At 42.8% G+C, this 26907-nt stretch overlaps 1 protein-coding gene across 1 annotated transcript; it reads right to left on the reverse strand.

The window, feature by feature from the left end:
- Positions 1–3313: 3313 nt before the first annotated feature.
- LOC124143354 (serine beta-lactamase-like protein LACTB, mitochondrial) lies at positions 3314–15389 on the reverse strand. The gene is made up of 8 exons (XM_048395298.1): positions 14694–15389; positions 13794–13860; positions 11361–11551; positions 10930–11001; positions 8851–9001; positions 6582–6747; positions 3545–4165; positions 3314–3460 (listed from the first exon to the last, which is right to left on the reverse strand). Exons 1-7 carry the CDS (start codon positions 15042–15044, stop codon positions 3577–3579), a joined length of 1587 nt encoding a protein of 528 aa, XP_048251255.1. The 5' UTR covers positions 15045–15389; the 3' UTR covers positions 3314–3460; positions 3545–3576.
- Between the last annotated feature and the right edge of the window lie 11518 nt (positions 15390–26907).

A 26907-nucleotide genomic window follows, 5' to 3' on the forward strand; every position in this document is an offset into this window, starting at 1 on the left:
AATGGCGGAGACACCACTAAGCATAGCGGAGTTATGGCCCTTGCAATGTGTGTGCGCGTTTGTACACCTCTCTGTCACCTTCACAAGGCATGGAGGACAATCGATTTGCGCCATGTACTGCAAACTGTTACACAACGAATGTGTAACGTTATGCACAAGCATACATATCCACTTGTTTCGAAATTATGTATGGCGGTATTGTGTTCTCTTATAAAACATAAAGCTGTCCAATAAATAAAATTGCCCCATAGTATTTTTTTTTACGTGTCCGGTAAAAAATGAGAACCGAAATTTGCAGTTGTTAATGGATAATAAAATCTGACAACACTCAGCAGTGGCTGTTTTTCAAACCAGTTTCATATTGGTGCTGAATTAACACCGTCATAAACGACAGACACATTCTGTATAATGTTATATAAGTTAGAACAGGTCTTTAGCAACCCATGCTTGCCTTGACAGGCGAATATGCTTGTCGTAAGAGGCGACTAACAGGATCAGGTGGTCATGCTCGCTGACTTGGTTTATGCATATCATGGTATCCAAATTGCGTCGATTGATGCTCATGATATCAATCACTGGATTGTCTGGTCCAGACCCTATTATTTACAGACCTCCCTCATATAGCTGGAATATTGCTGAGTGAGGCGTCAAACAACAAACAAACATATAAATAAAGTGGCCACATAAATATTTAATTATTAGGCAAATGCATGATGTTAGGAGGTAGTGCTAATAAATGTTTAAACATATGCATAGTGGATCCAGGTGGAATTGAGGTCACAATAAAGAATATCACTTTAACATAAACAATCCAATACTTACCATTAGGTAACTGTCCCTGGGACAAGCTAAGGAAATGTCATTTGAAGTGGTAGGGAATGTATCTGTCTGGAATAGTCTTACTGTAGCAGCACATCACTTCTGGACTAGTTTTACTGTAGCAGTACATCAATTCTGGAGTAGTTTTACTGTAGTAGTACATCAATTCTGGAGTAGTTTTACTGTAGTAGTACATCAAATCTGGACTAGTTTTGTTGTAGCAGTACATCAATTCTGGAGTAGTTTTACTGTAGTAGTACATCAATTCTGGACTAGTTTTGTTGTAGCAGTACATCAATTCTGGAGTAGTTTTACTGTAGTAGTACATCAAATCTGGACTAGTTTTACCTTAGCAGTACATCAATTCTGGACTAGTTTTACTGTAGCAGTACATCAATTCTGGACTAGTTTTACCTTAGCAGTACATCAATTCTGGACTAGTTTTACTGTAGCAGCACATAAATTCTGGACTAGTTTTACAGAAGCAGTACATAAATTCTGGACTAGTTTCAGTGTATGACATCACAATATACACTGTTATACACTGTATGACATCACAATATACACTGTTAGACATCACAATATACACTGTTAGACATCACAATATACACTGTTAGACATCACAATATACACTGTATGACATCACAGTCTTTCTTCTTGGTGTTAAATGTACACTGTTGACATAACACTATTCATCATAATCCAAAATATACAATGTAAAACATTACAGGATAAAAATTATGTCACAATATGGACAGTATTTCTCTCAATAGAAACAGTATGACATCCCAATAAAGACAGTATGACATCACAATATAGACAGTATGACATCACAATAGAGACAGTATGACATCACATACACAGTATGCCGAGGTGAGGTGAAATAGGGTTTTATGTCGACTCCAAGATTATTACACTTGCATGCACATGTGTGTGTGACTGCTTGTACCAGTACGGACTAATGCCGATTTATAGTCCTGGCCCATTCAGATACCATGAATGCAATTGTTGTTACTGTTAATCCTCTACTGTGAATCCTAAACCTACTGTATGTATTCTGTCTTGCTTGAGGATCTATAAGCATCTATCCAGAAACGTCGCCTTTACAGAATTAAAGAAGTTGTGTCTACTTTGTCTGGGCGCTCGGCATTAACGGCTGTCTCAGTGAGCTATAAAACGGCATCAGTCCGGACAAGTACAAGCAGTGACACACTCACATACACGAGCATGCATGTCGCTATTAAACTGCAATAATCTTGGACGTGTCGTTAAACCCAGTTTCACCTCACCTCACCTCACCTCCCCTCACTCAGCTGTGGAGGAAGTCTTATTCAATGCATATAATCAACGTGACAAGTTGAATCTGAACTATGTGCATTTACTCAGGCTGTTGGTTGGTTGTTTAACGCACTCGGCAATATTCCAGCTATATGACAGCTGTCTGTAAATAATCGAGTCTGGACCAGACAATCCAGTGATTAATATCATGAGCATCGATCCACACAATTGGGATTGATGACATCCATCAACCAAATCGGCAAGCCTGACCACCCGACACCGTTAGGCACCTCTTACACTAAGCATAATTACCTCATACAGCAAGCAAGGGTTGGTGAAGACCTATTCTATCCCGGATCTTCACAGGTCTACATTGAAGGACATGACACAAAACATGGCATATGGTATGACTAAATATGTTGTGACATGTTCAATACACCCTATATGCAATCAACAGAACATTCTTTGATATCAAGACTGCATAACAACAGCTTTAACAATTGCAGCAATATAACTGTCCCACAGATAATACAAGTACCAACAGTTAAAAAACATCATGAACATATAATATAATCATTCCAGGTGTTTACTGTAATATCTTGAGCTAGGCTTTTCAGTTGATTCACACAAAGTTTTTGTCTTTTCACTGATTACCTCCCCTGAAACCCATAAAGTCAAGCTCCTTCCCAGCGCGTGACACCTTCGTTACACTCTCGGTAACATCGCTGCCACCAGTGTGGGCGCGGCCATTACAAGAATCTTGAAATTTGCCCTCTAACCCCAAATGTAGTAACGTTGATACTTTTGTTTATGTCTTTGGGAATGCCATCATATTTCATTTTCAAAAGGTGTACGACTGACCATGTTTTCCAGATGAATTTACTTTGTTATTTTAATAATCAGATTGGTTCGAGATTGCAGACTAACGGAAAATCAACCAACTTCTCCCTTACATTCTTACTATATCAATAACACGATAGTTTTAATGAAACAGAAATTCAAATTGACAAACGAAGAAAATAATTTAGCAGCGATAAGTGTATTCGGCGTCACGACAGTCGTCGCTTGTTTGTAAACATAACGGTCATTCGGTTGCGAGTTCAACTCCAAGCATGGTTGTGGCCACCTATTCACAGTGGGGAGTTTTGACTGGTGGCAGCGATAGTATAGAGAGCTCCGCGAACGGGCTATCGCTGTGAGGAGCTTGCCATAAAGTGTATATATCTTGACTGATTACCTCCCCTGAATCACACAAAGTGTATATATCTTGACTGATTACCTCCCCTGATTCACACAAGTTGCATATATTTTGACTGATTACCTCCCCTGAATCACAAGAAGGATATCTATTTTGACTGATTACCTCCCCTGATTCACAAGAAGGATATCTATTTTGACTGATTACCTCCCCTGATTCACAAGAAGGATATCTATTTTGACTGATTACCTCCCCTGATTCACACAAAGTTACATCTTCCGTTACGTCTTTTGTTTCTCCACCTTTTCAAACTCTTCTGCAATTGAAAGTGCCGTCTTGTTCAGACCTATCGAAATCATGTTGACCATGATTGCCACGACAACCCCTGAGGGTGGATTGTCCCCCCCTGATCGAGGCAACACCACCAAGGCACTACTGGCTCCAATAGCGCCCCCTGTATGACCCACGTAGTGCCTCTGGTGTCTGCAGCATCCGTGGTCCAGCTTCTCGGGGACGACGGCCCAGCCGAGTGCATACCCTCCATCTCTGTCCCACGAGCACTCGGTGTTCTCCGCAGGACGCCACATTTCCTTCACAGTCTCACGCTTCAGATAGCCTTTCAAATATCTCAACTCACTGGCTTCATTTTGCTTCCGATTTTTTGACGTATCCGAGTCAGGTTCAGTTTTAGTACCCGCCTCCGGACCCGGTGACTTCTCGGGCTCCTGGTGTTGATAACTGTACAGCATGATGTTGCCGAACTTGCACAGGTCGGCCACGGTAGAGAGGAGCCCGCCCCCAGCCCACTTGTACGAGTTGTCAACATAAGGGGCATTGATCAGGCGACCTTTGCCGTTCTTCAAGTAATACCTGCCAAAAGAGATTATCAGTCCATTATGCTAGTTTGGATTTTCACTGCTTTGGGGGCGGTCGGGTAGCCTAGTGGTTAAAGTGTTCGATCGTCACGCCGAAGACACGGGTTCGATTCCCAACATGGATACAATGTGTGAAGCCCATTTCTGGTGTCCCCCGCCGTGATATTGCTGGAATATTGCTAAAAGCGGCGTAAAACCATACTCACTCTGTCACTCACACTGCTTTGAACAGTTTTACTTTTACGGCACAGTTTGATATCTGAGGTGTTGGCAAATATATAAACATAATTAGAGCAAACCAGTTATCAATTCCCCGGAGTTTAGCAAGACCTGCTCAGAGGCTGATATTCAGCCCCAAGTCTGCTGCAAATGTCAGTAAAAATTCCCAAACAGGGATTAAACGTTTTTCATGTTAACATAAACTGACGTCCAAAAGAAACTTTACCAACTGAAAATATAAATTTCAGACAAAGTATAATTTTTTTTCCGATGAAGTCTATCTAAAACACATAACCTAAATACAACAATAGTGTATGCAGAAAAATGTTAATCATCTGTTACATGTTTGCGAGATAAAACGCGAAAAAGTGAAAAACACGTGCACCACGGACAACTGCAAATGCACTAGCGGGTAAGGGTATAAAACGATTGCAACAGCAAGTCAGCCATCCACAGCGATAAAAAAACACAAAAGAAATGCCTCGACTCACAGTCGAACAATGTGAACGAGCCTTGAGTATGGTACAGATGGGAGCCACCCATGCCCATATTGCACGAACCTTCGGTTGCTTCTGTGTTGCTGTTACCAACTTGATGCAACGTAACAGACAGACAGGGCGGACCGCTGACAGGCCAAGAACAGGCAGACCCAGGGTGACCACGCCCCATGATGAGCGGTACTTGCATACCTTGCACCTCCGAAATCGCTTCCTGACAGTGACGTCATCGGCGACAAATGCCTTAGGTCACAGGGTTAGTCGACAGACAGTGGCCTGGAGATTCAGGGCTCATGGAATCAAGGCTTTTAGACCATACAGAGGACAGCTATTGACAGAGCAACATCGTCGTCTGCGATTGAGATGGGCCCGGACTGTACGACATTGGCAACAACGTGACTGGCAGAGGGTTGTCTTCACTGACGAAAGTCGATTCTGTATGTTTAGGGCTGATGGAAGACAACGTCTTTACCGCCGAAGGGGTGAACGAACGGCGGCGTGTTGGGTGCAGGAGGTCATACCATATGGTGGAGGGAGTGTCATGGTGTGGGGAGGGATCCGTGGGCAGGAGAGGACACCGCTGGTCATACAGCCAGAATTGTCACTAACTTCCTCGCAGCCAACGTCAACGTCCTGCCGTGGCCTGCACGCTCACCCGACATGTCCCCCATAGAACACCTCTGGGACTTGATGGATCGTCGTGTTCGACAACGACCACACTCTCCAGCCAACCGGCAAGAACTGATCTTGGCCCTCCAAGAAGAATGGCGTCAAATCCCACGTGACCTCATCAGACGACTGACTTTTTCTGTGTGTCGAAGAGATTTTGCGTGTATTGAGGCATTTGGTGGTCACACACGCTACTAATGACTTGTTATTGAACGTGAGCGATTGTTTATGTACTCTGCCTTTTGTCCATGATTCTGAAAGCTCGAGTTTTGTACCACACCCAACTTTGGGGGGCTCTGACGTCATTCTCGGTCGTGATATGATTGTCATTTTCAGTGTTGATTATGTTGATATATTGATCTTCTCAATTCACTTTACTTCATGCATGTATTTTTTGTTGTTTTTTTAGCAAGAGTGATTTCAAACTCTTGTAAAGTTTCTTTTGGACGTCAGTTTAGTATACCCAATGTTATGACTCTGTAGATCTGACTTGTAAATCACTGATCATATGACCAACAGAGGAAGAAGCTTAAAAATACCTCAGAATTTAGAAAAATAAAAACTTTCCCAATTTTGAACAAAATGATTTCTTCCCAGTTTGCATGCCAAGGGCACTTAGTTTAGAATCCTGAATACTAGGGATGGGATGGGTAACTCGGGTACCGGGGTCGGTTTGGTACTGAGTAGGAACCGGGTACCCACAGGACTACCCGGATCCGTGGTTAGTCACATGATATATTGTTCAATGACAAAAATTATCGCATCAGGCTATAATTACAAAACTTGATATATGACCTTGACCTTTTTTAACAAAACTATCCTTGACCTATTGATAACTGGAATATTTTCACCAAAATATGTATGTGTCAGGCTAAAATTACAAATCCTGAGATATGACCTTGACCATCACCAACAAAACTATCCTTGACCTATTGATAACTGGAGTATTTTCACCAAAATACGGATGTGTCAGGCTAAAATTACAAATCCTGAGTTATGACCTTGACCTTCAATAACAAAACTAACCTTGACCTATTATAGATTAGGGGAGTATTTTCATCCAAATATGTATGCTTCAGTCCAAGGTCTTTGAACAGCCCTAGCATCAGCTCCTTGAAGGTCTTGTTACTTGCTCCTTCCAGGACGGCGCTGACCAGAGTGTAGCCGTGCGTGGTGTACAGGAACTTGCTACCTACAGAAACACATTTCAGGGTCAGTGAGTTTGGTTTCAGCGCAAAACAGGGGTTTATCTTGGCTTTCTCCATGGCTATGGAAAATGTCTTGAATAATGTTTGTATGTTTGTTTGTTGTTTAACGCCACATTCATCAATATTCCAGCACTATCTTAGTTTTCCATTTATTGCATTAAATGTAAATCTAAAATACCTCTGAATTTCAGTTTAAAACAGTTGATTTTTTTCTTTTTGCTTTAGGGTTTTTGCTTGCCAAGTGCCATTAATCAAAAGGCCTAGTAAATCCTAGGTGGGCCGCCGCGTGCTCATTTTTGCACTGGGTGTGGGTGGAGGCTTTGTCTCCAAAAGTTTTGGGCAAGTACCATGGTTACTTGAATAAATTATTGATTTCACAACAAAGTTTGAATGAAATGTGCTGTGCAGGAAGGTGAAATGAGGTTTTTTTCAAAATTATTGCAATGATATAGTGGCGTGCATGCATATTATGTGTTGTGTGCGTGTGCGGTGTGTGGTGTGCGGTGTGGTGTTGAGTAGCATGGTGGGTGTGGCGTGGCGGGGTGGTAGGTTTGGTGTGGTGATGTGTGGTGTGGCATGGCATGACATTGCATGGCATGGCGCAGCGGGTGTAGCGATTGTGGCATGGCGTGCCATGGCGGGGTTGGTGTGGCGCGGCGTGGTGTGGTGGGCATGGTGTGTTGTGGCATGCCATGGTGTTGTGGGTGTGGCATGGCATGGCGTGATGTGGTGTGGCAGGTGATGTGGGGCGTGGCATGGTGTGTCGTGGCATGCCATGGTGTGGTGGGTGTGGCATGGCAGGCGTTTCGGTGTGGCGTGGCGGGGTGGTAGGTTTGGTGTGGTGATGTGTGGCTGGGCATGGCATGACATTGCATGGCATGGCGCAGCGGGTGTAGCGATTGTGGCATGGCGTGCCATGGCGTGGTTGGTGTGGCGCGGCGTGGTGTGGTGGGCATGGTGTGTTGTGGCATGCCATGGTGTTGTGGGTGTGGTATGGCATGGCGTGATGTGGTGTGGCGGGTGATGTGTGGTGTGGCGGGTGATGTGTGGTGTGGCATGGTGTGACATGGCACGCCATGGCGTGGTGGGTGTGGCATGGCATGGCGTGATGTGGTGTGGCGGGTGATGTGTGGTGTGGCATGGTGTGACATGGCGTGCCATGGCGTGGTGTGGCTCAGCATGGCAAGGTATGGTGTACCATGGTGTAGTGTATGCATGTGTTTCTAGATTAAACCCAGTTTCACACTGCAAGCCCACTAATGGGTAACAACAAGTATCATCTTCTAACGGTTTTGGTAAGACACGGCTCAAACCCTCAACCCCTAGACACTCTGTTTAGAAGACCAAAGAGGCAGTAGAATTCCATTGGGACATATTAAGGTCACGTGTTACAACCAAACTGGTGAATAAGAGAGACAAAAAACTTTCCCTATTCATAAGAAATCTCTGCCAAAAGCAGTCAAATGGACGATTCAGACTATGTCATGATCATGTGTTTAAGAATCACTATCAAATAGTGATGATACCAGGTGTTCATATCCTGCCCCACCAGGGGCACCGGCAACAAACACATGCAACGGCCGGTCAAATGGTCACACGAAAAAATAAAAAATAAAATATTAACGGATATAATTTTTTAACACTGATGCGTCAAATTCGGAAATGTCCTCCACATGTCTACCAGAAAACTTTTAGAAAGCTTTACTGAGGCCTTGAACGTTATAACCTTGATTGTATAACTAATTTTAATAACAAAGAATCATAACTTTGGTAAAATGGAATTCAAACTCTCAGTACTGGGGAGTTGTTTGTTTGTTGTTTAACACCACACTCAGCAATATTCCAGCTATATGACTGCGGTATGTAAATAATCAAGTCTGGACCAGACAATCCAGTAATTGACATCACGAGCATCGATCTATGCAATTTGGATACGATGACATGCATCAACCAAGTCAGCAAGCCTGACCACGCGATACCCTTAGTCGTCTCCTACGACAAGCATAATCGCCTGTCAAGGCAAGCATGGTTTGCTGAAGACCTATTCTACCCCAGGCCATCATGGGTCCTGGGGAGTGGAATCCAACCTGGTTTGTGGACGAGTGGGTCGTCCTTGAACAGCTCCAGACTGGCGTTGACAGACTTGAACTGTTTCTTCAGGTAATATTCCAGGTGCTCCATCTCGGCCGTCTCCTTCCCAAGGGATGCTGTCATAATCGACGTCTTGTCGTCCTTGCCCTGACACATGCCAATAAACATTCTCAGTAATTGATAGGATGGGTGTGGTCAGGTGGGTGTGGTCAGATGGGTGTGGTCAGGTGGGTGTGGACAGGTGGGTATGGTCCGTTGGGTTTGGTCAGATGGGTGTGGTCAGGTGGGTGTGGTCAGGTGGGTGTGGTCAGGTGGTGTGGTCAGGTGGATGTGGTAGGTTTTGTGGATGAATTGATGGGTGTGGTCGGGTGAGTGGGTGAGTGAGTGGTTTGTCTTGAATGTTGGGGAGTGATGGGATGGATCAAGTGGTTTGGTTTTAGTGTTCAGGCAGGTGATTGGGAGGATGTGTTCGAGTTTGAGTGGACGAGTGGATAAGTGGGCGTGTCCATTTCGGTGTTTGGTTGGGTGTGGCCAGTTGGGTGATTGGAAGGGTGTGTTCGAGTTTGAGTGGACGAGTGGATAAGTGGGCGTGTCCATTTCGGTGTTTGGTTGGGTGTGGCCAGTTGGGTGATTGGGAGGGTGTGTTCGAGTGTGTGAGTGGACGAGTGGATAAGTGGGCGTGTCCATTTCGGTGTTTGGTTGGGTGTGGCCACGAGGGTGATTGAGGGTGATTGGGAGTGTGTGAGTGGACGAGTGGATAAGTGGGCGTGTCCATTTCGGTGTTTGGTTGGGTGTGGCCAGTTGGGTGATTGGGAGGGTGTGTTCGAGTGTGTGAGTGGACGAGTGGATAAGTGGGCGTGTCCATTTCGGTGTTTGGTTGGGTGTGGCCACGAGGGTGATTGAGGGTGATTGGGAGTGTGTGAGTGGACGAGTGGATAAGTGGGCGTGTCCATTTCGGTGTTTGGTTGGGTGTGGCCAGGTGGGTGATTGGGAGGGTGTGTTCGAGTGTGTGAGTGGGCGAGTGGGTAAGTGGGCGTATCCATGCAGGTGGTTGGTTGGGTGTGGCCACGAGGGTGTGTTCGAGTGTGTGAGTGAGTGAGGGGGCGAGTGAGTGAATGGGCGTGTCCATGCAGGTGGTTGGGTGGGTGTGGCCAGGTGGGTGTTAGTGGTGGGTGAAATGCGTGATATGTGGATCATGTTGACTGTGTGATCCATTGAGTGGGTGAGTGAGTGAGAGAGTGAGTGGGTATAGCCCAAAGAGTGGGCTAGAATTGGTGAGTGAATGGGGATGGATAGGTGAGCGAGTGGGCGTGGAAGGGTGAGTGAGTGGGCATGGATGGGTGAGTGAGTGGGAATGGATGGGTGAGTGAGTAGACATGGATGGATTATTGAGTGGGCATTGACAGGTGAGTGAGTGGGCATGGATGGGTGAGTGATTGGGCATGGATGGGTTATTGAGTGGGCATTGACGGGTGAGTGAGTGGGCATGGATGGGTGAGTGAGTGGGCATGGATGGGTGAGTGAGTGGGCATGGATGGGTTATTAAGTGGGCATTGACGGGTGAGTGAGTGGGCATGGATGGGTGAGTGAGTGGGCATGGATGGGTTATTAAGTGGGCATTGACGGGTGAGTGAGTGGGCATTGATGGGTGAGTGAGTGGACATGGATGGGTGAGTGAGTGGACATGGATCGGTGAGTGAGTTGGCATTGACGGGTGAGTGAGTGGGCATTGTCGGGTGAGTGAGTAGACATGGATGCGTGAGTGATTGGGCATGGATGGGTGAGTGAGTGGACATGGATGGGTGAGTGAGTGGACATGGATCGATGAGTGAGTTGGCATTGACGGGTGAGTGAGTAAACATGGATGGGCCAGTGAGTGGGCCTGGATGGATTATTGAGTGGGCATTGACGGGTGAGTGAGTGGACATGGATGGGTGAGTGAGTGGGCATTGACGGGTGAGTGAGTGGGCATGGATGGATGAGTGAATGGGCATTGATGGGTGAGTGAGTGGGCATGGATGGGTGAGTGAGGGGGCATGGATGGATGAGTGAGTGAGTTGTTGGGTGTCCCTGACCTTCATGTATTCCTTTCCATAATGCCTGATTCCTCCCAGATGAGAGAGCAGCTGTCTTGTTGTTATGGTAACCTGAAACAATCACATGACAGTCCATGAGTGTTATCAGCAATATTCCAATCTACAAGAGGGCTATAACAGTTTTGTTTGTTTGTTGTTTAACTCCTCACTCAGCAATATTCAAGCTATATGACGGCCATCTCTAAATAATCAAGCCTGGACCACACAATCCAGTGATTGGCATCATGAGCATTGATACACGCAATAGGGATACCATGACATGCATCAACCCAGTCAGCGAGCCTGACCACCCGATTCCGTTAGTAGCCTCTTACGACAAGCAAACTCGCCTTTTACGGCAAGTATGGGTTGAGGAAGACCTTTTCTAACCCGGGTCTTCATGGGTTGTTTTGGCTCACTGAGAAATTTACCTTCCGTCCATCCACCGACTTGTCCGGAAAGTGTGGGACGTAATCCTGTACCGGCCTATCAAGATCCAGAATCCCCATCTCCTTCATTTTGCCAGCAATCGCCATGGTGATGGGCTTGCTGATGCTGGCTATCCTCATGACCGTGTCGGGGGTACAGGGGAGACGGTTCTCTACGTCCATGTAGCCAAACCCTGCCACAGAACACACAAACATCAACCTACTTTTTTTCCTAACGGTGATTCGGTTAAAACTTACCCAATGATAAAACTTTAAAAGATTATGATGGAAGGATCGGGAAAATTATACCGGAAACTTTTTTTTATATCAGGAATAATATATTCCAATATCTTGTTATTTTAGTTGCAGCTTTTACTAAATATATCTAAAATAATAATAACCCTAAGCATAGCTCTTCGGTGCAGCTGATCGCTATTACATTCATGTTAACAGTTATAACTAATGTTGTGACTTGTATTTCATTGAAAACAGGCCAACAAAGAAGAGGGGCCTTGGGTTGGGTTAAGCGCCTCTTTAAACAGTATTCCAGTTTTTAAACAGTATTCCAGTTATATCGCGGCGTGTCAGCTTAATGTGGGAGGAAAGCCCGAAGTGATGCAGGTCTCAGACGTTTACCACTTCGGTGAAACCCACAAGTATGGGTATGGTGCTGACAAACCTAGAAACATAATCGGGGCGAATCGGGATTCGAACCCACAATCATAGGTTTCTGGCATGCCAAGGGACGCAACTCTGCACAGCAAATCACGGCACTTTAGATGACTGTCCCCTAACTACTTTAGAGCCTGGAATAAATAAAGTCATGAGGACAGTGGTCATGATTGATTGATGCAGTAACAGCCACCCATACCTGCTCTTGCACTGTACATACAATGACTATTGACCCGTGAAGATTCCGGGGTAGAACAGGTCTTCAGCAACCCATGCCTGCCATGAAAGGCAAATTGTTTGTCGTAAAAGGCGACTGACGGGATCGGGTGGTCAGGCTCACTGACTTGGTTGATGCATGTCATCGATCCAAATTGCGTGGATCGATGCTCATGATATCAATCACTGGATTGTCTGGTCCAGACTCAATTATTTACAGACCGCCGTCATATAGCTGGAAAACTCCCTGTACTTATCCTCAGTGAGCCAGTGTATCACATTTCTCCATTCTATTGTGACAAATATGCGTGACCCTTTCACCACCATGGCTTTATTTCAGAAGTGACATCATCAACTCCATTGCTCATAACGCTAACGTAACGCCAAAAGTCTCTCGCTCGTGAGAGCAATTTGATTGGATGGATGTTCTTAGTGCAGTAGACCGCCTCCGTGGTCTAGTGGTAGAGTGTCTGCCTGGAAAGCGGAAGGTCCGGGGTTTGATCCCCGGCCACGTCATACCAAAAGACGTCAAAAGATGCCTGACCTTAAGGGCTAAAACAAGGACTGGTTGATTTAGAGTCAGTAAACTGTGTCTGAGTTGGGTATTCATGATAAAATGGTATCTCAGTGGGCTAGCACTAAAAACTTGGCATCAATCCGGACAAGAACAAGCAGCCACACACACAAATTGCTATTTAAGTCAGCATTCCCGTTTACCGGTAATTACCAGTTTTTTACCGGTAAAATTAGGCTTGGACCGGTAATTCATGTGACTGCCAGTCCATGTGGACCAGCAAATAAAGTACCTTATAAATATTTGTTGTTGAACAAAACATTGGTGATATTCATATGAGTACATTATTCGAACAATGTCAGCTTGTCTGTTACCATCAGGATTTCCCCTTGTCTATTTCTAGGTTAAATATCCATTTGTAGCGACTTCGTATCGAAATATTTAAAAAAAGAGAGAAAATTGTGATTGAAGTTTGTGTGAATGACCTAAAGATCTAACTAAGTTACTTCAGAGATGACATCTTTGCACTGAACATGATGTTGAAAGAATTAAAACCAAATAATTTTCAGACATTTTTTTATTTGTTGAAAGTTGGAACTGGCAAAAATTAGGGGGGACTGGTAATTTTAAGAGTTGCCACATTTCACCTCACCTCTTGAGGCACAAAACAAAGCTATTGTAGCAAATGAGTCCAGCATGTTTATCCAAATAGTGAGTGAGTGAGTTTGGTTTTACGCCGCTTTTAGCAATATTCCAGCAATATCACGGTGGGGGACACCAGAAATGGGCTTCACACATTGTACCCATGTCGGGAATTTATCCAAATAGAATCGAGTCGTAATACAATGACGTATCAAGGACGCATGTTTATTATGTTTATTGTTTAGATTTAATTGGACACATTCAGTCATTATTTTATTTACACATATAAAGCTAATGACAGGTTGACTTTGGTCATCTGAAAAATCGGGGTACTGGAACTACTTTTGAGTAGTATCTTTCCAGGCTGCAGTGATTCGGCTCAGTTGACTCACCCTGGCTCCAGACGTGCTTCCCATCCACGCTCACCCCCACTACAAGGCCCGGACTGCCAGTCTCGTCCTGGAATGAATTGAACACGTTTTGCTTTGTTTGTTAGTTTGTTGTATAACGCCACACTCAGCAGTATTCCAGCTATATGACGTCGGTCTGTAAATAATCGAGTCTGGACCAGACAATCCAGTGATTAACATCATGAGCATCAATCTAGTAATTGGGATACGATGACACACATCATCCAAGTCAGCGAGCCTGACCACCCAATCCCATTAGTCACCTCTAATGACAAGCATAGTCGCCTTACATGGAACGTGATCAACACTCGCTTGATACATGGGATTCATACAACGGCCTTGGTAAGTGAGTGAGTGAATTGGGTTTAACGCCGCCTAAACCAGTAATCCAGTTACATCACAGCGTGTCAGCTTAATGTGGGAGGAAAGCCCAAAGTGATGTTGTTTCTTTGTTGTTTAACGCCGCTCTCAGCAATATTCCAGCTATATGATTGCGGTCTGTACATAATGAAGTCTGTACCAGACAATCCAGTGATTGACATCATGAGCATAGATCCACACAATTGGGATATGATGACATGTATCAACCAAATTCAGCGAGCCTGACCACCAATCTTACCACAAAGCATGGTCACCTTTTACTGCAAACATGGGTTATTGAAGATCTATTCTCTACCTGGATCTTCACGAGTGTAATTAAATATATACAACATGTACAAAAGTAAATCCATATATCATCATCAATGAAATATTTGTAAGAATATTTGCTTTGCTGTCGCATTTTGCCTAAGAATAAGATAGCAATGAAAATAAATAGTTACAGCGTTATAACGAGGATTTTTATCCTAGATTGTAAAAATATCACTTGGTTCATGCGCGCACCTTGACCCTTTGAAGAATATCCCTCGATTTGGCGATTGCTACTTCCAGCGTTTGAGATGTGTCCTCCCTGTAATCAGTCTGTGCAGCGTCTTGGTGTGTCGCCTCCTCGCACCCCGCGCTGACCAGCCACATCTTGACCCCCATACACGTCCCCAAGATAACAAACGCGCACCTGCCCAAGACTCGCTGCTTCGATGGATTGATGCGGAGATTGTCGCGAGAAGTTCCATGGCTCCCATTGTAGAATCTGCACCATGGATTTCTTTCAAACTGTGTCAAGAGCTGTGTCTTGGATATGTTTTTGATATGCGGTTTGACATATCTCGTACAACTAAATGCATTACGCAGCATTTTGTTTGAACGTCGAGCTCCCTGTGTCAAATCTGAGCTCTGCACTTCCAGGGGAAGTAACTCTTTCAAAACCTACCAAATTACCCCGTTAGACGTTACCATGTAAATGTGCTTTGTGTTGTAAATTGCTTGTGGCAGCTGGTGACATTCACACGAGAACTCGACAGGTGTAACATAAGATAATCTCAGAATAGAACGTACGACGACAGCAGACGTTAGGAATCTTTAGTGGATGTTTTCCATTGTACAGAGGGGTTCTTTAAAACACAGGAAAATTAACCTGTTTTTTTTTTAATATGAGCTTTTGCTTCAAAAGTAAAATCCGATAGTCGGAGAAATAATTGTAGATCATGAATAAGACACGGGATGAAAAGTCTTATTTTGAATCGTACAATCAGGGTCATTCTGAGGCACATATTCTGCTTTAATGGTAATTTTGGAGATCTTGGTAGCTTTGGTTCCATCAGAGACCATAATTGCATCTTCCCGAGGCAAGTGAGCTAACTGACTATAAAAGTCCGAAACTGCCAAATTCCAAGACTGTCAGGTATGGCACCAACGCAAGCGTGGCTGTCGATGGATCTGTTGCTAAAAAGGGACGATAACTGGTCTTCTTGTCGGATTCCAGCCTCACGAAAATGGTTCCTGACAGTCTGGTCCGATATCCTCCTCAAACCAGGGATGCAGTCTCCGTAGCTGTGGCATTGTGATGATGTAGGTGGAACAGTCGAATGTAGCGATCCTGTGCAGGGGTGGTATCTCTTGGTCGGCCGGTTCTCAGATGGTCTGCAGTGGATTTTGAACTGTGTGTATCGGTCCCAAAGGCGGCAAATGGTGCTGTGGTGGACGTTGAAGTGGCGTGCAACAGAAGACTACTTTGGACACATCCTATGGCGATGTTCCGATCGGCAGCGCTGAGTCTCCGCATTTTCAAACCTGAAAAAGGTTGACAATTTATGCTTGCCTTTTAAAAGCCACTACCACGAGTTACGAAAGCCATTACTTGCACGTGCATTTTGCTTTACTGTTTTCCTCCATGACATTTTTGAACAAGTGTAAAAACAATGCCGTTCAAGATATTGCAAATCGACAATGGCTGCGTTTTGACGAACCGTTTGTCGAATATCAGGCCACCAACATTTTCCAATAACATATATCCAATTTATATACATGATTTTTTGTGTTGTCAGGTTCACTGAACTACATACTATCTGTGCGTTTCCTTTTTTGAAGAGTGTATGTATGCACAGTATGGCCGCATAGCTTTCAAAACGTGAAACCCCCAGATGTATAATTATTTCTGTTAGACTGAAATACAGTAAACTACGGTTATAACGAACTCGAAAGGACTATTATTTTTAGTTCGTTATAACCGTAGTTCGTTATAAGGATATATACAGCATAATTACAGCAAATAGTCGGGACTAAAAAGTAAGTTCGTTATATCCGTCAGTTGGTTATAAGCGTGTTCGTTATAACCGTAGTTTACTGTAACACAAAAACCGGGACCTGTCGTTTCATAGACTCTTGTCACGACGTGAACAACCAGATGAATATGATATTGAATACGTTTTGATAATTTGAAATAAGAGCCACAAAAAACCATTTCAATCACCACAAAATATCTTTGCTAAGCCAGAGCTCGCGGTTTCCATATCAGAAGCAGATGAATGATGATACCAAGTGTTCGTGAAACAGTGGCTGTATCTGTCCCATCTGTGGCCACCGTCATTAACACATGCAAATGCAAGTCAAGTGTTCTTCATAGAAACATATGTTCCAAGCCGAAATATTGATCGTCATTTTGATCAAATGACATCCACATGTATACAATTAAACGTTTTACTGAGGACTTAATTGTTGTGACTTTTATCAAACAACATTTTCTCATTTGGTCGCCTCTTAAAACTTGTATGAGTTTGCAGGGAACTATATTAACCCGGAATCCCCACAGGGTCAGGCTTAGTAGTGAGTGAGTTTAACACCGCTTTTAACAGTATTCCTGTTATATCGGGGCGTGTCAGCTTAATGTGGGAGGAAAGCCCGCAGTGATGCAGGTCTCAGATGTTTACCACTTCGGGGAGTTCCACAAGCACGGGTATGGTGCTGACAAACCTAGAAACATAATCGGGGCGAACCATAGATTTCTGGGGTGCCCAAGGGACGCAACTCTGCACAGCGAATCGCGGCGCCTTAGACGACTGGGCCACCCGTGTCCCCTCAGGCTTAGTAACCAGCTGTGGAAGACAATGGGCCTTTGGAAAGGACCTGCACTTGGTGACGTCCTAAAGTCCATGACAGGAACATGTGACGCCCTTAACACACAAGTTCATGACAGGAACACGTGATGTCCTTAACACACAAGTTCATGACAGGACCACGTGACGTCCTTAACACACAAGTTAATGACAGGAACACGTGATGTCCTTAACACACAAGTTCATGACAGGAACACGTGATGTCCTTAACACACAAGTTCATGACAGGACCACGTGATGTCCTTAACACACAAGTCCATGACAGGATCATGTGATGTCCTTAACACACAAGTCCATGACAAGGAACCTCCTTGACACATAAGTCATCCTAGCAGACACTGGGGTAGACCTCCTTGACACATAAGTCCACCCAGCAGACACTGTGGTAGACCTCCTTGACACATAAGTCATCCTAGCAGACACTGGGGTAGACCTCCTTGACACAAGTCCACCCAGCAGACACTGGAGTAGACCTCCTTGACACAAGTCCACCCAGGAGACACTGGAGTAGACCTCCTTGACACATAAGTCATCCTAGCAGACACTGGAGTAGACCTCCTTGACACAAGTCCACCCAGCAGACACTGGAGTAGACCTCCTCGACACAAGTCCACCCAGCAGACACTGGAGTAGACCTCCTTGACACACAAGTCCACCCAGCAGACACTGGAGTAGACCTCCTTGACACACAAGTCCACCCAGCAGACACTGGAGTAGACCTTCTTCACGCATAAGTCCACCCAGCAGACACTGGAGTAGACCTCCTCAACATAAGTCCACCCAGGAGACACTGGAGTAGACCTTCTTGACACACAAGTCCACCCAGCAGACACTGGAGTAGACCTCCTTGACACACAAGTCCACCCAGCAGACACTGGAGTAGACCTCCTTGACACACAAGTCCACCTAGCAGACACTGGAGTAGACCTCCTTGACACAAGTCCACCCAGCAGACACTGGAGTAGACCCCCTTGACACACAAGTTCACCCAGCAGACACTGGAGTAGACCTCCTTGACACACAAGTCCACCCAGCAGACACTGGAGTAGACCTCCTTGACACACAAGTCCACCCAGCAGACACTGGAGTAGACCTCCTTGACACATAAGTCCACCCAGCAGACACTGGAGTAGACCTCCTTGACACACAAGTCCACCTAGCAGACACTGGAGTAGACCTCCTTGACACAAGTCCACCCAGCAGACACTGGAGTAGACCTCCTTGACACATAAGTCCTCCCAGCAGACACTGAGGTAGACCTCCTTGACACATAAGTCCACCCAGCAGACACTGGAGTAGACCTCCTTGACACATAAGTCCTCCCAGGAGACACTGGGGCAGACCTCCTTGACACATAAGTCCACACAACAGAAACAAGCACATAGTTTATTGTCCATCAATGTCATGCACACACATGGTCTTCTAAAATCATTCATAACTTAAAGGTCAGGGTCAGGATATTGGTGATATGTCAATGAGTGAGTGAGTATGGTTTTACACCGCCTTTAGCAATATTCCAGCAATATCACGGCAGGGGACACCAAAAATGGGCTTCACACATTGTACCCATGACGGGAATCAAACCTGGGTCTTCGGTGTGAGGAGCGAACGCTTTGACCACTTGGCTACCCGACCGCCCCGATATGTGAATAACAGGTAGTCATACAAACCTGTAGTCATCGTTTGAAAACATTCTAACAAATTTCATTCTGTCATAATTGTACAACAGCAAATCCATTATATGTATTTAAGAATTGACTTCAATATGTTTTTGCATTTAAGGAGTTAGTAACGTAAAAACCAGTGTAAAACATATCGAAGTCAATTCTTTTAAATAAATGTCAACAATAATAAAAGGCTGCTTTTTTCATCATCAACACAAACAAATTTAAAGGCAATAGTGCAACACAAGTCCCACCAATATAATTCTATATCAGCTAACAGGAAACTGCAGACCATTAGTGGGTGTGGCCTAATTATTTAGGGATTTTTTAAAATATTTCAGCCGATCAAATGCCATGAGGTCACTTGCAATTTATCTATAATATTGTATCCACATCATTGAATATAATCGATTAACGTGACACTCTATCTATCCCATGTAGTCGACCTAAACAACACACACAAGTTTCTCCATCCTTGATAATCTACGGTAATACATCTCCATTCATTTATCACAAATAGCCTGGTACCCGTCAAGATCCGGGGTAGAACAGGACTTCAGCAACCCATGCTTGCCGTAAAAGGGGACTATGTTTGTCAACTAACAGGATCGGGTGGTCAGGTTCGCTGACTTGGTTGATGCATGTCAAAATATCCCAATTGCATGGATTGATGCTCATGATTTCAGTCACTGGGTTGTCTGGTCCAGACTCGAATATTTACCGACTGCCGTCACATAGCGGGCGTACTGCTGAATGCGGCGTTTAACAACAAACAAACAAACAAATAGCCTGGACTCATTTGCTGCCCTAACTTCATCTTGGAAGTTAAGTTAACATTCATGAGAGCAATTTGATTGGATGGCAATGTATTTTTTTAGCTATTCAAACTGTTCCGAAGTCAAAGCTGTGTTAGCAAAAGGTTCCAGGGTACTTTTAACAGTAGGATGGAGAAATAACACCCTGGATGAACAAGGATGGAGTTTCAGTAAGATATGCCGACTCTTCAGTCACAATTCACCTAATTATCTTCAAATATCATATCAATTTTTGTCTCATTTCATTAACCCTGATTCATATGATATCCATCATTTGTCTCCTATCACCTCGATCCTACCCCAGCTCGCAATTGCATCCCACCCCACAACTGGTTTGTCATTCCCACAAAATCGTATCTCACCCCTACAATCATATCTCACCCCTACAACCGTTTCTCACCCCTACAATCCTATCTCACCCCTACAACTGTATCTCACCCCCTACAATCGTATCTCACCCCTACAATCGTATCTCACCCCCTACAATTGTATCTCACCCCCTACAATTGTATCCCAGCATTACAATCCCATCTGTCAATCGTATTCCATCTCTCAATCAGTATACCATCTCTCAAGCAAATCCTACCCCACAAATGCATATCATCCCCACAATCGTATCCCAACACTAAAATCCCATCTCTCAATCATATCCCATTCCACACATGTATATCATCCGCTGATTAAAAAGTGAGCGAACTGCTCCATTTATCATAATGTGCCAAATACGTTGCAGACATGTTTCCACACACAGTCATCAACACATCTGTCTAAGCTTGGAAAGTCAGTAGTTTATTGAGAACATTATATCAATGCATGGAGGTTAAAAGTAGTTCCTGCTAGGTTGCCTCATTTGCATATTTATCAGATCATGATACCAAGTTTATTAGTTTATCACATTGTTAACACCATCCATTATAGGATAATTTCAAAACTAGATATAAACAACCTGACATTAGCCGTCATCTGGAGCATACAAAGCACTCCAATACAGAATATTCTCTCCACACACACAGCACTCTCTCCAACATGCACAACAATCTCTCCAACACACAGCACTCTCTCCAACACACACAACATTCTCTCCAACACACAGAGAACTCTCTCGTGACACACAGCACTCTCTCCAACAATATAAAACTCTGGGTTATGATGCGATAACAACATGAAACACACGCATGTACAGATGAATACATAAAATAACATAACGTGTAGGAAATATTCTAATTAAATAACAACTTGAAACCTGGTCCCTAGCTATGCCGACATCACAGTCATACATCACACAATGACATGACTGGATTCAGGTTAGTCTCTGATATTATTACACTGAACATCCCCTGTCAGGCAGCGTTGCATGCAGTGTCCCAAATGGCCCCTCACCGCATGAGAATGGGCTACTACCATACAAGGCAATCACAATGCGAACAACAAACAAACAAACAAACTAACTAACAAACAAACAAAAACATTGAGAATAGTCGGGCTGGGACAGGTAATTCTCGTACTCAGGTCGGGTGGGTCCTGAGGAGGACCCGGGGACCCACAAGACTACCCAGACCCGTTGTTAGTCACATGATATATGATTTAATTACAAAAACTCACTACAGCTCAGTGGTTACACTACAAGTCGCTAATGTTCGCATTTCTTTCTGACGATGCACACATTCCTTTTGACTTGTATATGTTTGAGTAAAGATAAAGCCTCAGTCAATTTCAGTGTGAACATGATGCGATCGTTTGATACATATATCTAAATAGTTTTGGCCAGGGCTGCCTTAAAACAATTCCCAATCAGACATTTTGTTTCAACCTCTTAAGGCCTACAGCGGGTACCTGGGTAAGGGTCGGGTTATAGAGGGTCAGGTACCCGAGAAGTAAATTTGGACTCGTCCCAGCCCTAATGAATGGCAAGACTGTGAATATTTGTCAAATTCCATGAAACATGCTTTTTCACAGACAGGATCTCCAAGTTATTTCGCAAATGAATTCAAATGAATGCTTGATAAAAACGGACTCTTCTTTACAAAAAAAAGTTATAAATGAGGCTATAATTACTATTTTTCGCAAGTCACGAATTTGTATTTTTGCACAAAATGTTTGAAAACTGTAAATTATGCAAATTACCTCTAGATGAAATACTGAACATGTAGATTTTGACCCAGAAAATGCCTAAAACTTCCCCTATATGGCGATCTCGAAATGAAACCGGATAGTTTTCTATATTATCTATGTCCATATCATATCAGTCGAGCATAAATCTATAGCTCTGGTACAACATGTTCAGTCCGTATCCATCACTTAGTGTCAATATTAATTCGAAACATATGTGAAGTTTTATTGATAATCACTGTTATGATTTAATTGATCATCACTGTTATGACCACACAACAAATAATATTATTTCTTTAGAAACATATGTGAAGTTTTATTGATACTGGCATTTGTTTGGCGTTCCCATCACTGTTATGATCACACAACAAATACTGTATTCGACGTAATAAGCGCCCCGCTCTAATAAGCGCCCACTGCGATATTTGCTAATATATTGGCTTGTGAACAATCCCATTTAGCACCCCTTCCGATTGATCAATGTACACAAGACTTATTTATTCGCGTATAATACATACTTGTGTGTTATATGCATTCTTAATTATGGGCAATTAAATTCTGGAAAAATATATCTGTCGCATATAAACATTTTAGTCTGTCAGCATAAACCACGAAATTTATCTTTCAACTCTGTTTTTCCACCAATATAATATTCTAATAGGAGCCCCCTATTTCTAATTTTGAGAGCGCCCTGGGCGCTTATTACGTCGAATACGGTAATATTATTTGTGATGTTTCACTGACAATTCTTTCTATTTCGTACAATGATATCATGAAATCTGTTTACGCTACACAGAAACAACACACAAATGCTATGGGCAAAATATTATTAATATTCTTATTATTGTTCTCATAGCGCTGTGAACATGCATCCATTTTGCAATACAGCTGAGTAGGTTTAAGATGCAGTTACACTGGAGTGGAGAAGCCTGTTATGTACACAGAATGGCAAAACATGTAACTGCATCTTAAACCTACTCAACTGTATCAACACTGCCTCCTACTTGTATATATACTTGTCAAACAAAATCTGTACATCATCTGCTTGATAACGGTGTTAGAACCTGCACCGAAACATCGCTCCTATTTGTGATAAAGAACTTGTTCATCCATACATCTTATTCTTACTCCAACTTCTAAATGCCTCTCAAAGAAGTTACTAAAGCATTAATCATGTCTCATATGCATGAAGTTCACACGGTTGGATTTCTCAAAATAAAATGTAAATATCAAACATGGGACCATCGACCATTTAATATTCTTTAGGAGTGAGTGCGTTAGCTTCACGCGCTTTCAGCAATATTCCAGCAATATTACGACAGGGGACACCAGAAATGGGCTTCACACATTGTACCCAGGAAATAATAAAATAGAAAAATTTTGCCATCGGACTTACCAGTGTATAAAATCCACCAAATGGCAGTCAGACAACCTGACTGACAAGTTTGCAAAGTTACCAGACCAGACAAAACTTTTGCCAGTCCAGAATTTTTTAGACTAACGAACAAATATAACAAAAGGATAAACAAAAGAAAGTATGCAGACAGAAACTAGATGTCAACATACGTGCAAGTGACTGAATAATGTGTTTACAGCTAAGTTCTCTTAAGTCCTTTTACATTAATTAAAACGTGAACGCACAGGAGTGAGTAAGTGAGATGGGTTTAACACCGCTTTTAACAGTATACCAGTTATATTGCGCTGTGTCAGCTTTATGTGGGAGGAAAGCCCGGAGTAATGCAGGTCTCGAACGTTTACCACTTCGGTGAAACCCACGAGCACAGGTATGGTGCTGACAAACCTAGAAACAATCGGCACGAACCGGGATTCGAACCCACAATCATAGGTTTCTGGCGTGCTCAAGGGACGCAACTCTGCACTGCGAATCGCGGCGCCTTAGACGACTGGGCCACCCGTGCCCCCGAACGCACAGGAAATTTAGGGAATACAATAATAGCCTGACTATCCGTCAGCAAAATACACTGTCTCAGACTGCCCGGCAGGCGGTATTTTATACACTGGTTTTACACACACAAATTGTTTGCTGGAAAAAATGTGTTGTGAAATTGTTTGTTGCTCCTTCTTGTTTGTATACTACACTAAACAAGTTCAGGAACACCCAGATTAGAAGGTGCCCCAGCCATGACAGATTAACTGCAGTCATAAGAAAGAAAAGAAAATCCGGTGTTCCTTAACTTCTCTTGATCAGTATATTTACTAGGGCTGGAACGAATACACTATGAGGCGAACATGATTCATATCATGAATATAGGGTAACCAATACAAATATTAATTCACAAATACAAAACACATGTCAGCAGCTGATGTATTATTTGTTATATTCAGTGAAACGATAACAAAAATTATTTGACACAATACTGTCAAGTTAAATATTATATGAGTATATATCTTTTAAGAAATCTATTCATATAATATGTTCTTATGGATATTTTTAGGTACAGGGTATGTAAATGCACATGATAGCATATTCATAAATATTCGATTCTAGTGGCCACAAATAACGAATTCAATTCATGGATGGATACGGTTCGATTCACCGAATATGTGAGTGAATCGTAACAGCCCTAATATTTATACATATCTTGAAGCAGTGACAGAAAAATAACTCTGTCTCCACAAAATAAAAAAAACAAGCCACCCCGTGAGAATATTTAATGGTTATTCCCCTCTCCTTGAGACCATGATCAGTCACAAAAACATACAACGTACTGCACAGCCTCGGTCCTGTAAACAATAGGGGTGAAACGATACAGCAAGGTCACGATACAATACGTATCATGATACTCAGTTACGATATGATACGTATCGCGATACTCATATTTACATCACATGAAAACTTACTTAAATATTTCAGAGCAGGTTCAAATGGAAAAGCTAGCTGTAGACACATGTTCGGAGCGGCTGTTATTAGAAGTGAACTTGAAATGATTACAACACATTTTGCTATCCTTGACTGACGAAACAAGGTCATTTAACAAGCAGTACGTAATTTATTTTAGGAAGTGTATTGTCTTGTATCGCTACAGAAAAAAAACATATCGTGTATCGTATCGTATCGTATCGTATCGTATCGTATCGTATCGTATCATTGTATGTAAACTCACAATGCACTGGTGTATTGTTTCACCCTTAGTAAACAATATGTTCCTCATACAGTTCTATCTTGGTTCGTATCACAAAACACCATCCTTCCCAACAACAAATATACATGCGATGTAACATAGGATAAAACAAACATTATCATCTCTGACGTTGACAAACGTCAGCGATTTACACAGCCACAAATTTGAAACAATTTGGGGAATTTTTCACATCTCTGATTAGTAAATACTGAGGAAGTGTCTGCTAATGTTCTTCCACTCTGTAAGAGGTAAAGTCAGACTGACATGTACACTACATTTACAGACAGTGGACCGGCTTATATGACAAAACAATGTGTTTGTTTGTTTGTTTATTGTTTAACACCGCACTCAGCAATATTCCAGCTATATGACGGCGGTCTGTAAATAATCAAGTCTGGACAGACAATCCATTGATTGACATTTGATACGCTGTATTTGTGCCACGGCCCAATTAGTACTAATTTAGTTGTTTGAATATTTACATATTTTGTATATTAACTGCTTTTATTTAAGATCTGAGGTCAAAAAACTGGTTTTTTTCATTTCCGTGAGTACTTTAGACCACGGATTAAAAACAGTGGATACAGTCAAAAATCAAAAAGTCTCGTTCTGTTGTCACAACACTATTACAGAAAATAGTAACAGATATCAGTCATGTGCCAAGAAATCTTTTTGGAAATAAAATGTCATGTTCGGTTTCAAAAGAAATATTTTATTATATTTGAATTGGTCTTTGCAATTCAGTTGCTGAATCACTTAATATCTCATTATCCAGTGCATTAATCTCAAGGTGTAGGTAGGTAGGAAACTTTATATAAGACATTTTAATCTAGTTGTTGACAGTGAACTTTTGAGACGGTCCCTTAGATTCAAATACAATCGGAACACACTTGTACGACTTAGGACCCAAGTTTCTAAGACTGGTATATATGCAACATTGTATTACATAATAAATGAGGTTAACACTGACTATTATGTCCATATTGCCCGTATTACCAGCAGACGTTATATAACACACTTTCCGAACCAAGGCGGCCCAGCTATAAAGAAACTACTTTCTATACAACTAGTGTGGAGGTCAACTACACAGCTCTCAACAAAAGTACCCTTCAACCATGTACTGCTGAACACAATGAACCTCGAAATAATATCAACAGTCTTTAACCAGATGCAAAATGATGTGTCAGAGAATGTGAGATGTGTGAGAATGGATGCAAATACTGTAAATCTTGAAATTGACACGAGCATGAATTAAAATTCGAAATGCAAGTGGTCTTTGCTCACATTAATTAACTTTGCATTTATGTCTCCAAAATGACTATCAACAAGACGGCCTCACTTCACACTTTGGATAGCGGAAATACCAACTTGAATATAAACACAGACAGTTTATTGAGCAGCAGTTGTAACAAGTATGTAACAATGTCATCAAAGAATAGGAATTACACAATGGGCAAAAACTGGGAAAACACCGTTTTATCGTTTTTACGGAAGTGCTCTAGTCAGCGCTCATAAGCTGTACTGTTTAATGTTTGATTGGTCAGGTTGGATTAAGATAAGGATATGCATCATCCCACTGGGGATGGGGTAGGGGGAGTCGCATTGATATTGAGGCGCATTTTTCGGCTAGGGGTCAACAGTGATATTAATTTGGAGACGCATTAATTTCAAGACTTACAGTACCGGTATATACATTGCAAGTCCTGCGGAGTGTAAAAATTAAAAAATAGTTTGAACTAATTCACATAAATTATAGATTGTATATTACACAAAACGGACATTTCTAGTCTGGTGAGAAATACACTCAATGTTGACTAAATCAAACCAACATCAAAATGCCCATCCATACTCACTGACAAAAGAAACGCGAATAT

Source organism: Haliotis rufescens, unplaced genomic scaffold (assembly GCF_023055435.1).
Source record: "Haliotis rufescens isolate VD_foot unplaced genomic scaffold, xgHalRufe1.0.p SCAF_14, whole genome shotgun sequence".
NCBI classification, from domain to species: domain Eukaryota; kingdom Metazoa; phylum Mollusca; class Gastropoda; order Lepetellida; family Haliotidae; genus Haliotis; species Haliotis rufescens.